Source organism: Galleria mellonella, unplaced genomic scaffold (genome assembly GCF_026898425.1).
Source record: "Galleria mellonella isolate WM207_F2 unplaced genomic scaffold, CSIRO_AGI_GalMel_v1 utg57, whole genome shotgun sequence".
Classification (NCBI taxonomy): Eukaryota; Metazoa; Arthropoda; class Insecta; order Lepidoptera; family Pyralidae; genus Galleria; species Galleria mellonella.
In genome coordinates, this window is record NW_026442119.1 from 8,130,210 (window position 1) to 8,143,588 (window position 13,379).

At 32.4% G+C, this 13,379-nt stretch overlaps 1 protein-coding gene across 2 annotated transcripts in view; it reads left to right on the forward strand.

Annotated features, from left to right (window-relative positions):
- LOC113509931 (endoribonuclease Dicer) overlaps nt 1-13,379 on the forward strand; it is a 48,055-nt gene that overhangs the window by 10,067 nt on the left and 24,609 nt on the right. For both annotated transcript variants that reach the window (XM_026893363.3, XM_026893362.3), the window contains exons 11-26: nt 217-335; nt 994-1,106; nt 2,022-2,124; nt 2,371-2,555; nt 3,206-3,321; nt 3,582-3,714; nt 4,022-4,302; nt 5,006-5,183; nt 5,438-5,523; nt 6,415-6,553; nt 7,196-7,410; nt 8,437-8,519; nt 9,232-9,328; nt 10,520-10,631; nt 11,474-11,646; nt 13,130-13,366. In XM_026893363.3, coding sequence (XP_026749164.2) covers nt 217-335; nt 994-1,106; nt 2,022-2,124; nt 2,371-2,555; nt 3,206-3,321; nt 3,582-3,714; nt 4,022-4,302; nt 5,006-5,183; nt 5,438-5,523; nt 6,415-6,553; nt 7,196-7,410; nt 8,437-8,519; nt 9,232-9,328; nt 10,520-10,631; nt 11,474-11,646; nt 13,130-13,366 — 2,370 coding nt within the window. The remainder of the gene's footprint in view (nt 1-216; nt 336-993; nt 1,107-2,021; nt 2,125-2,370; nt 2,556-3,205; nt 3,322-3,581; nt 3,715-4,021; nt 4,303-5,005; nt 5,184-5,437; nt 5,524-6,414; nt 6,554-7,195; nt 7,411-8,436; nt 8,520-9,231; nt 9,329-10,519; nt 10,632-11,473; nt 11,647-13,129; nt 13,367-13,379) is intronic.

Here is a 13,379-nt window from a genome sequence, read left to right on the forward strand (position 1 = left end):
TTATCTATAACGTACTCTTCCGTCTTACACCGCTTATTAAAAAAAATTCCCACTATTTTGTAACTATTGGTTCACTTAATTTTTCTTTATTTTTTTGAAAAGGCGTGATTTCCCCTAACGTCAGAATCCGTTTGATCCATGACTTAAAGGACTTCCTCTATAATAGATATATTGCAATTGATTGAATGTGTACCTCATAATATTTTAAAATTTCAGAGAACTTAATTGTTTAATCTCGACAAGCGTTATAGAAGAAGGCCTGGATGTGCCGCAATGTTCATTAGTAGTGCGGTATGATCAACCACTCGAATACAGATCCTATATACAAAGTAAAGGTGAGATAAGACTCTTTATGTAAGTATTTACTCCTAGATTTTTGTATTAGTTTATTAGAAACAATATTTTAGTTGGAAGAATTTGTTCTTTAGTAGAAAGGTAAGTGCCATAATAACAAAAAACAACAGTCTTCTGTTGTTTTTGGAAAATGTGGAATTAATTTTTTAATTTTATTAGTGAATACAGTATATGAAAAGCCGGTCAAGTGCGAGTCGGACTTGTGCAATGAGGGTTCCATACACAATCATCAAGTTTTTTTTTTTGTGAAATAACTACAAATTTACGATTTTCGGATTTTTCCTTTATTACTTTATTTACATGACATTACTTCTTGCCAAATTTCAAGATTCTAGGTCAACGGGAAGTACCCTATAGGTTTTAATTCCCTTTGTAAATGTCAAATACTGAATTGATACCGCATATTAAATTGAGAAAAGTACTATACAAACTTTGGCCACAACAGGCATTGATGGACTCACGTATGCACGTTCGTCGATCAATACCTCAGTTGCTGGCCGCTGCAGTAATGTACTATATATATGGTTCTCCCGATTGGTTTAAAATATTGTTATCTCCTGAGACAGAAAATTCAGCAATTCGTACAAATTATTTTTATTTAGATGTTAATAACTGCTAACAATGTTTTTTATATTTCAGGCCGTGCACGTAGCTGTGAATCTAGTTATGTCATACTAATCGATGAAGCGAATAAAGCTAAATTTTATAATCAGTACAATAATTTCCTAAAAATAGAACAATACATTCAGGGTGTTAGTATAATTTTAATATTTATTTATTATACGTTTAGTGATGGCAATTTCTTTTATAAGTAATATTTTAATAATTTTATAAAGATAAGTTCACTTTACAACCAACTTAAAAAATAAAATAGAAAATGAACGAAAATTCTATTAGAATTATAAAATAATGTAAAATACAGATTCGGTGAGATTAACAATCTTTTTGTCCCGTTGCAATAGAAGTACAGTAAAGCTATTTCTGACGAGTTAAACCACCTTGTGGCAACACGTCAGTTCATCGATGTATCCTCTATAGCGCGACTAGGTAGCCGCCTATAGCTATGTATCTTAGTATTTGAAAGAAGCAAATTATTAAGGATTCTATATTGAAGATAAAGATGTTGGATGGATAAAAATCTAATGACCCTTTTAATCTTTATTCAAGCTGTGTGATTGTGTGTGATCTGATTAGCTCAAACATAATTACTTACATAATTATTTCTAGTCCTTCTAAGTTGGGGGGGAATGGGATTGTTAGTAATGTAGACTAAGAATCCCATTGCTAGCAATATATCCAACCAGGTCGACCTCCTTGCGGTTCCCCCTGGAAACTATCATGATTAATTCCTGATGAATTCATCATGATGGGCTAACTGGCCTATTTTCATCCTCATCGATCACTCTTCACTGGTGCCCCGCCAGCGTATCCCATTAGCGCAGGCGGGGTTACCACTCCATTTTCATCCAATAAAAAAAAAGTCCTTCTAACTAAGAGTATACGCACGCGTAATACCTCTGGTATTGCAGGTGTTCATAGGCTACGGTAACCACTTACCATCAGGTGGGCAGTATGCTTGTTTGCCACCTCAGTGGTATAAAAAAAAATATTGAAACAGTAGTTTGACGAAATAAAGAAATTATAGATCAGTGACCTATTAATTTCAGGTATTGGTAGGTAAAACTGATGAACGCGCCGCACCAACTGAACAAGACCTACAAGACCTTTATGACGAGGACGACATACCGCCTTATATCACTGAATATGGCAGTAAGTTGTTTTAATATTTATTTATTTATTTATTATATTTCAGCGACACCATTATGCCATGCGTGTGTTATTGACAGAAATTATTTACATTATCGCATTTGATTTGATTTTCAAAGAGGGATTACCCAATGCATTCATCTTGATTGACACCATAAAGTATTATTATGTAGTTTCTACTTCCAGTCAATGTCGTTAATAAAATTATTAGTTTGATACTATTAAAAATATTATTATAAATCTGTTTAGATCGCCTCTCCGCTGTGTCAGCTATAAGCCTGCTCAACAGATACTGCTCGGTGTTGCCACACGATCAGTTTACAGTCATAACACCCATGTGGATTCAGGAGAAAAAGATAGTTAATCAGAACACTGTTTTACGATCAATCATCATAATAATGCCGATAGAGTGCCCCGTCAAGGAGAAAATAATGGTAATTTATTTTTATAGGATGTATCCTGCCAGACAGATTAGATAGGCAGACAGATCTACGCCTGCATCTTACTTGAAAGGCAGAGAGATACACAATAGACCATCATAACACGTCTCATGTATATACTTTGAGTTTGGAGACTTTCTAAATAGATATATAGATGAAATAGAGAGTGTATTAAAATATTTATTAATTTAATAATGGACAATTTTATCCATAGGTAGGCATTAGCTGTAGCATGTAACATATGTCTAATATTATATATTAGATAAATAGATAAACAATGAGTGAGTCTTTTGTGTATTTTTTTTAATGCTTAACTGAAATTGCTTCTAATAAAAATAGCTAATTTTTTAATGTTTTCATCTTTTAACTTTCTTAAAGGGGTTTCTGAATTTATAGCAGCAAATTTACATTCAATTTACATATTAATTTGCAAGTGTATAATGATGCAATATACAAAAATGATCCATAATATATATAAAGAGTACTTCTATTATTTGTAAATTTCTTATATAATTTCCTTATTTTAAGTGGGCGTATTAAATTTGTCTACTACATTCAATTATACTTCATTACAAAAGTTAATCCTCAGTGTATCGCTCAAAATTGTTTATAATATGTGATTTAATACAAAACTAATGTTTTAGGGCAGCCCAATGGCTAATTTGAAATCAGCAAAACGATCGGCTGCATTGAATGCATGTATACGGTTGCATCAAGAAGGCGAGTTAGATCCGTACACGCTGTTACCGCGCTCCTATGGGTAAGTGTAATAATTTGTCTTTTAGGAATAATAACTAAATGAATAATACTTATTTAAAATTATTATAAAGATTTATTTTTATTAAAAGATATGTATTTTATTTTTACCTTTCTGGAAACCTTTATCCCGGAGTTAAGTCATCTTAAAACTCATGTTAGTTCATTAAGGTGACCATTAACTCGAGCCATTAACGCGAGTAATTTATCAGCTTTTAATAATTGCAAGAAATGATTTTTTTTTACGTTTTATAATATCTATAGGGTAGTAGAATTTGAACATCCCGATATAAAGGGATGTTTTCTAAATTGGCCGTGGGACCACGATGAAGACGAAGGCCAGGAGAATTTAGCTAAAGCGGGAACTAAAAAAAGAATGCGCAAACATTGTAAAGTGGTAAGTTATCAATCTATTGAATTTCTTATAATTTACTATACTTACTTACGATACTTCAGATTGCAGTATGATTTTTATTATTAATTAATAAGCGAGTTGATTAATGAATAAAATCTTAATTCTCTAGAGTAGCAAAGCACAAGAAGTACCATGTATTCAATTTACTCCATCTTGTTGTTCATGCCAATAGGCAATGGTTACAACTTTCCTTTGTTAGTTTATATAAAAAAAAATTACATATAAATTTAAAAAGTAGGTATTATTCAATTTAACATAAATAATTATAACCAATTATTTGTAATTCCAGTTTCCAACTAGCCTCAAAGGAATCTCCAAATTTTATCAGCAGAAATTTTACCTGCATATTATAAAATTAACGATCTCATTCCCCGAGCCTCAAGATTCACGCGAAAGAGCTTTATACAAGTTATTACAACGACCGGAGGGTTTTGGCTTCTTAACATTCAATCCTTTGCCGAAACTATGCGACTTCCCCTTATTTTTGACAGTAGGGGAGGTAGTTACAACTATTGCAGTAAATTATGCAGTTATAGAATTGAACATACAACTTTTAGAAGTGATTAAACAGTGAGTTTCTTATTATGTACATTTCTAACAAATCTGTTTATTAACATTTTTATAAACAAGTTTTTATAATGATTTCATTTTAAAATCTACACCAATATTTGCCATCTTGTGGTGGCGGCCATTTTAAAAATATTACAATATTACCATATTGTATTATCACCAAAACTAAAGGTGTATGTAAAATTTCAGCTCAATCAGATGCCAAAAGGTCATTCTAACACAGCTTGCAAATTCGACCTAAACATCTGATTATTAATAATCTAATTAATGAATTAATATACATTGGAAGTAAAATAAAACTTTATAAAAAAACATATCGGGTTAAAAATGTAACCTTTCAACAGCTCAATCTGACGGGATTCTTACCTCCTATCTTTATCCGCGGTCGAGTGTGATCACAGTGAAATGGCAAGTTTTCCAATCTCTTTCGAATATCAGGCAACATGAAGCGTTATCTACCGTGTATATGAATTTTGATTAATTACATATGTCCTACATCCTACAATTAGAATTGATTTTAAGTTCACTTTCTCTATGATCACCATTTTGTTTTATAATGGAGTGAATCGACCCAAATTCCATTTATTACAAAAAAAACTAAATTCCTTTTTCATCCGTATATTACTGTGAATTTTTTTTTATACTATGAATAAGAATATCTCCTACGTTTATCTTATTTTAAAGTTAATGTATTTTATTTTAGGTTTCATTATTTTATTTTCAATCAAGTGTTGGCTATTGCGAAACAGTTTTTGGTATATGATGGAACAGAAAACTGTATGTTTGTGGTGCCAATAAAAGCAGATAATGGTTATGATATCGATTGGGCGGTTATGCAGCAATATAATGAAATACCACCAGTCGGCGTGCCTTCCTTTAAGGTGAACACTTTGTTGATACAATAGCAGTTACTATCTATTATTATTTTAGTATACTGCTATTACAAATGATCGTAATATATTTATATTATATACATTTACAATGACACTGCTCTCAAAAATGGTATTGTTGATTTTTAAAAATATATCAATTGCTATACATAGTATTCAAATGTATATGACTATTTGTTAATATATAGTTTTTGACAAAGAAAACATTTTTTAGTATTAAATTTTGTTTCTTTTTTTGTCTATAGGAGAGAAAATCTCTATCTGTGACGAGGGAGAATTACCAATATTGTGTAGTGACACCTTGGTACAGATCCTCAATTTTGCCAGACAGGTTTGTTTATTTGCTGTTAATAATTTTTCATAATGCTTAAAAGAAAAGAATAGCCAATCAGCTGATGGAACATGGTAACCGTCTCCTATAGACATGAACAGCACCATGACAGAATACACTGTGATGCTGATGGAACCATCCATGCATTCATTCCCGAGGAATAAGGCGTTATCCAGTATTCAGTTATTTCATTGCCATATCCCACCCTTCGAACATAATCATGATAATAATGAAAAATACAAATTTTACAGACAATGCATGACTTCAGTTCGAGGATCCTAAAATAAAAAATCACAACCTAATGTATATTATTCAGTATCGTAATTTGTATTAAGAATTATTAACTACACTTGATATTTACTGAATTTTATATCTATTTATTTTGTTAATTTTGATGAGAAAATAATTTCAAGTAAACTTAAACCACCGCAAAATTTTTAAATTTTTAAGTATTTTGTGTCAATAGGAAAAGAACTAGAGATAGGATTTTTAAAGTATTGAGTCTCTGAGTATCAGTTCATTTTGAAAAAGGTGTCTCTTGTCCAAAATAGTTTGGGAATCTATGGCCTAAACTTCTTAATTTTTATATTTATATTTGAATTGATCGAAAGTTATTGGCACTTAAAATCGCCGGTCGGTAAATTAGGTCATTGGTCTTTGTGTACAGCGAAGACAATCTAAAAACTCGTGACAAAAGAGAGCTTCTTCATCATCAAATATTCATACTAAATTTCATCAAAGAACGTTAACCTATTAAATTAAAAAAATCATGCAGTATTTTTATTATAAATATTTTCTTAGTGAGTGTATATATAGTTATTGTATATTATACATTGTATATACACTTACGTTATATAAATTATATCGATATACAAATATTTCTCATGACAGATATATAGTGTCCGACGTATTGGAATATATGACACCACAATCTCAATTCGGGACTGATTCCTACGGCACATATGAAGATTACTACAGGAATAAATATAACTTGGAGATATTGGGAAGGAAGGATCAGCCCCTGCTTGAGGTATTATTAATAGAAAATTTCCCGCTGAGATATTTTTTTGTATAAACAGGTATCAAATATTTTGACAAGTCTAACAATGCTCAGCAAATGCTAAAATGGAACCTCATACATTTGAAATAAATAGACGGATCCAGTATTGATATAATATTAGTTGTTCTCCGCGGCTTTGCTTGCGTGAATCAGTATATAAAATATGTTTTAAGGTATAACCTACCTGTGTAACAAATTTTATTTAAATCTGTTTAGTCTTTCAAGTGATTGAATGACAAAATATCCAAACATCTTTATAATGTGTGTATATATATATATATAATTGAACCAGATGAAATCTTACTAGTACAATAAAATTTTAACTAGACAATGGTCTGTACACAGAAGATATTTAGCAGCAGAAGTCAAAACAGTAATTATATTATTTTTTGTCTGTTTGTCTTTTTGTTGTAGTAACACGCAAAAAAACACTACACAAAATTGAATGCGATTTTTACTGTGTTCCTGAAGGTCTAATTTAGAATCAGTTTTATGTTTTATCTAGTTATACTATGTAAAAGTGATTACTTATCTCAAAAACCAACACATACGAAATTGCAAAAAAAAAGAAATTAACTATATATTAAATAATAACATAAAACACATTTACAGGTCCGTCATATAACTTCAGGAATGAACTGCTTATTGCCAAGAGCGGCTACAATCAATGCTTTCACGGAGAGACAACAGAAAGCGATATCTGCTGCACAAGGTGACGATAACTTGAAAGGTTTCATAGAACAGTTCGTCCCTGAATACTGTATCAAATATGAGTTCCCAGGCGTTTTGTGGTACAAGGCCATGATGTTACCCAGTGTTTTGCATAGGTATGTTAATTTTTTTTTTTTTTTACAATACGATATGTGACCTCACCATCGTAAATGAACATAGGGATATTCTCTTTTCGGTTGCGATGGGCCGACAATGTTCAACTCAATCGTTGTCCGTATTATGCGAGATTTCTAAGTGCATGAAAGTAAGTTTTCATGCTACGTTTGAAAGATCTGATTTTATAGGACCTTTAAAAGAGCTTAATTTTTTTTTTTTTTGGGAATATTAAAATGGCATTTTCCCCTGAGCAAATTTTGTTCTTTTTGTATGAAACCTGTGGAAGTTCTCACTTGCCAAATGTACTAGTTTTTACTCGTTATTTCGATTTGTTGATTAATTATCAATGTCTCTCTCCGTCCCTAATACTATGTTTTTTTTTATACAACTTAGAATGGCAAACAAGCTAACGGCCCACCTGATGGAAAGTGGTAACCGTCGTCTATAGACATGAGCAGTACCATGGATATAACAGAGTGTACTGATTCGCCCATGATACCCCCCATGCGTTGTCATTCCTGAGGACTCAGGTGTTATTCCTCTGTACCCTGTAAATTCACGCCATATCCCACCCTTCAAACCGTAACACAGCCATGCAAACACAACTGCTTCACGGTAGAAACACAAATGGGACAGAGGTACCCAAGCAATCGAATTTTGTACAAATTCTCCCTCTGTTTCCGTTTAAGCCGTTAAGGTGCCAAAAAGTAATAAACAAATTTATGACATTAGTAAATATTCCAAATTCTACTAAACTCCAATAATAATTATCATTAATATTCTCTTATCAATTTAAATTTTGGACTATATCTTCGATTAATAAAATGCCAATATACCAGATTAACCTTAATGACTATTACAAGCTCATCCTCCTATCGTGTTGGATTCTGAAATGTTGAACGAAATGAATGCGTGTCAGGTGTTACGTTTCCCACGATTGCAATATTCGACAGACACTTCTGACTTTTCCATTATTGGTACCAGTCGTATGTATATTTTTTTATTTATATTAAATTAAATTTTAGGGTATCCCTTCTACTTGTCGCCAACGACTTGCGTGCTGAAATTGCTGAAGCTACAAAATACGGCCACAAAAGCCTACATAATAGTAAGTATTTTATAAAAAAAAATTTGTTTCTTTAATTGTCTTATATAGACAAACGCTAAAGACCTGTCAAGTATTAATAAATTTTGTATATACTTCGACACATCTTCTCATCTCCGAAATACCTCAAAGTTTGAAGCTTTTAATGTTGTATGTTGCAAGTGAGATGATCTACAGAACCGAAACATGAGGGCCTACCATGAAATGTTTTTCGAAATATCGGAGCCAAACCAACATTGATTTGATGTTAAAATTATATAATACATTCCGTTTAAAAATATTAAAAATGTTAAAATATTGTTCCTTTGGACTTTTATGATAGGATGTATGACGAACGAAATGTTAAACTTCATTTATTGGTCCGGTTCGGACTCAATTTCGTGTTTTTGTTTATACCAAATAAACAAAAACACGAAATTGAGTCCGAAATATTGGAATTTCATTTCATGGTAGACCCGCTGATCCTATACGGTTGCCCGTATGCAAAAGTTCCAAATTACACAGCGGGCTATGGAGAGGGATTTTTTTTTATGGGTGAAAATGGAATGGTAACCCCGCCTGCGCTAACGGGATACGCTGGAGGAGCACCAGTGAAGGGTGATAGATGAGAATGAAAACAGGCCAGTTAGCCCATCATGATGAATTAATCAGGAATTAACCATGAAACAAAAAAGAGGATTGTATTTAGTAAATAATTTTATTTTCTTTCATACAGACGAGAAATGGTTGCCCATACAAGTGGATTTAGAGATCGCTATAAACTCTTTACGTTCCCAGACGGAAGCACCTGTACCTATCAACGCAGTGGACAGGTAATTCGAAAGCAATATTATTTTCAAAACTTATGTTGATTATTAAGATACAGTACTGAATATCTGAAATTTAACTATGTTAAATAATAACTGTAATTTGACAACAGTTGTCGTTTCCGGCAAACACAGTAAGTGCATTAAGTTGTCGATACTGGACATCGTATAATTTAAAAGCAAATTATTTCTTACAAAATTATTTCTTAAAAAAATTATATTAGATCATTAGTTTTTCTCTACGACATCGTCTGCGTGACCGGGATAAAAAGTAGCTTATGTTTTCTCCATTGCAAATACTACGTATATACTAAATTTAATGACGATTATTCAGTTCTAAGATACTTAGGAGTGGTGACGAACAAACAGCTACACTTTTACTTTCATAATATCAGTAAGCATTTATCTGTACTAATAATATTATAAACCTGAAAAGTTTGTTTATTTGTTTAAATGCGCTAATCTCGGAAACTATTGGTTCGAATTGAAAAATTCTTTTTGTATTGAATAGTCCATTTATCGAGGTAGGCTTTAGGCTATATAACATCACGTTGCAACCAATAGAAGCGAAGCATTAGTAAAACATAATGCAAAAACGTGGAAAAATATTCATATTTGAGGGCTTCCGTTGCGTGCGCTGTGTAAACGGTTCAAGTTACTCAAAAAATATGCATGAAAACAATTATTCCTCTTTAAATGATCTAAAAAAATGTCCGCGACAGTATATGTCTATCTTTTAAAATTGATCCACTATAACCTTTTTATGGTAATCAAATTTGGTCGAAATTAATGTATTATTGCCAATTATGTGCTAAAGAGTTTTATCAACATAAATGTCCTAATGTCCCAATAAATGTCTTGTTAATAATATTCAACTGTGAACAAAATTGTCCTTGACATCACTTAATTAGAATTAACATCTTAGAAGATACTGCAGTTTTAAAATAACTTCGCAACAAAATTCACAAATAACAGAAATTGACGCGGACGAAGTTGCGAGCAACAGGTAGTTAAATATAAACGCGTTTAAATTAATAAATAATGATTGTAAAAACTTGAAAATTGTGCATTTTAAGTAAAAAAAAAAACTAAAATCAAAAGTGTGTTCTCATTTATTCAGATAATTTAAAATCAAAGAGTTTACCTTTCCGATAAATACCGTAGTAGTTTACTAAACATATAAATGTTATGTTTCAGAATAAACAACCCAAATGGTGAAACAGAAATTAAAAAAATTCCCATGAGTTCAATGAAGAAGGACTTGTTTGAACTACAGATAAAAAAAATAAACCAAGAGTACCCTTGGAATGTAAGTTGTTATATAAGTACTGGCTAATCTGGCAAAAGTTGTTTTTCATTTTTGATATTGTTCATTACATCTATTTTTTATCACTTAAAAACTATCCTATCCTATACATTTACAAAATTTCATTAAAATCGTAATTGATTGTGGAGAATGGTTTATATTAAATGATAATTCTCTGGTTCTCAACCATAAGTCATACAATTTGAAAGCTGTTGGGATCGGCCGCCAATGACGTGTTTGCCGCTAGGTTATAAATCATGTCGTTTATTAGTATTAATTAAGTAATTGTGTGTGTGTGTGTATATATATATATATATATATATATATATATATATATATATATATATATATATATATATATATATATATATATATATATATAATAATGAGTAGGGATAATATTTATATTATTATATGTATCACATCTCCCATATTTAGAACTAACAAAATTTTTCATCGTGCCTCCCACCAAATTGTTTATAATTACTCCTCTCCATCCAAAGGTTGCCTGGAAGAGATCGTTCTTAGCGATAAGGTCGCCCATTGTTTTTTATTGTGATTATTTCTTGTAATTATTTATATTTATAATAAGTTTACTATTGTAATCTTTTGGAGGAAACAATAAAGAGTATCTATCTATCTATCTAATTACATTTACCTACATCGAGAGTTCCGTAATTACTATTTACTATATCATGTTCTAGAAAGTATTAGGTGTGGTTTGGATGATTAACGTGAACAAACCTGGTGATATGGGATTTTTAGGTATACTAATATTAGGCTATGATTATGTTACAAAAAATTTGACTATATTGCAGTCTGTAATAAAGACTATTAATTAACAGGAAAAAATGGAACCATTAGATATTGAACGTAATCTGTCGACGGTAACGGTGATGGACATCGAGTGTTACGATAAATTCGTATGTGCGCCATTAAATGATACTTCCAACACTGATCCCATTCTTTCGCCGCAGCGAGCGTCGACCTCTTCTGCTATTCTGCCACCGCCGCCAAAGTGAGTGTATTAATTTTTTATTTTATTATCGTACATAAAATAATAAACAAGTTGGCGGCCCACTTAATGAAAAGTGTATAAAAATAATACACAACACTCAATATAATACATTTACTGTTAGTCCTGTGGTTTTCTTCATGCATTTCAATTCATTACCATAGTGTCATGTGTGTGTACCCTGTAATTTAGTTTTTTTTTTTTATGAGTGAAAATGGTATAGTAACCCTGCCTGCGCTAACGGGATACACTGGCGGATCACCAGTGAAGGGTGATCGATGAGGATGAAAACAGGCCAGTTAGCCCATCATGATGAATTCATCAGGAATTAACCATGATAGTTTCCAGGGGGAACCGCGAGGAGGTCGACCTGTTTGGGTATATTACTAGCAATGGGATTCTCAGTCGCCATTACTAACAATCCCTTTCTCCCTCTGTAATTTTGTTGCATTATGCCCATTATATTCTCCCTTATGGAATTATGCCTACCTTTCAAACCGAATTACGGCTACTTTACGATAGAAATATGGGTAGGACAGAGGTACCCATGCCAATGACTAGTTAATAGACAATAAAAAGTTATTCTGTGATTTAATTTTATACATTTTTAATGGATTGATTTAATGAATTTTTAATCATCATCATACCAGCCGTTAACTGTCCACTGCTGAACATAGGCCACCCCTGGGGGGGGGGAGGGTTTTGCCAGTAGTTGCCAGGCTTGACAGTCAGATTGACAACCGCAGTTAGGCTTTGGTCATGTTTAAATAGGAACGCTGCTGTCCATCCCTCGACCATTAAGTTTCCTTAGTTGCCGCTTGCGACACCCATGGGAAATGAATTGATGGCCAATTTTATGCGGAGTCAATACGTTATGTTATGGTATATTCCTTGTAATAGGGACTAACATCCTCATTACAAATGCCTTCTCCTTTTGCTGAAGGAGTTGAAGATTATACAACAATCTGCTCACTAAAAGTGTATGGAGGAATCTGTAAAAAAAAAACTGTGGCAAACTTTTAAAGCAACAAAACAAACTTTATCGAATAACGTTTTTGGTTGTATTGAAAAATTCCCGATACTTTCATGTATATTGTATATGCGTCTATAATAAAAAGCGTGTTGTATTTTTTTTTTTTCAATTACATTTATCTTTTTAACGTAGTATTTTGTACAAAAGTCGATTGCTTGGGTACCTCTGTCCCATTCGTGTTTCTATCGTTAAGCAGTTGTGTTTGCATGGCTGTGTTTCGGTTTGAAGGGTGGGATATGGAGTGAATTTACTGGGTACAGAGGAATAACATCTGAGTCCTCAGGAATGACAATGCATGGGGGGTATCACGGGCGAAACAGTATACTCTGTTATGTCAATGCTACTGCTCATGTCTATAGGCGACGGTTACCACTTTCCATCAGGTGGGCCGTCAGCTTGTTTGCCATTCTAAGTTGTATAAAAAAAAAAAACTACGTTATATTTCTTTTGCAGATTCAACAATAAAATTGTCTTACTGACAAAGACTCCCACCGGGCGGGGTCCAGAGTTGCGAGATGTTTTGGCGGCTATTACCACAATAAAATCTCATGACACATTTAATTTGGAACGTGCAGAGACACTCGGGGACTCGTTTCTTAAGTTTGCAGCCAGTTTGTATTTATTTCACAAGTTCCCAAAACTCAATGAAGGGCAGCTTACGAATATTAAAAGCCGGTTTATTGGAAATAGGTAAGTTATATTA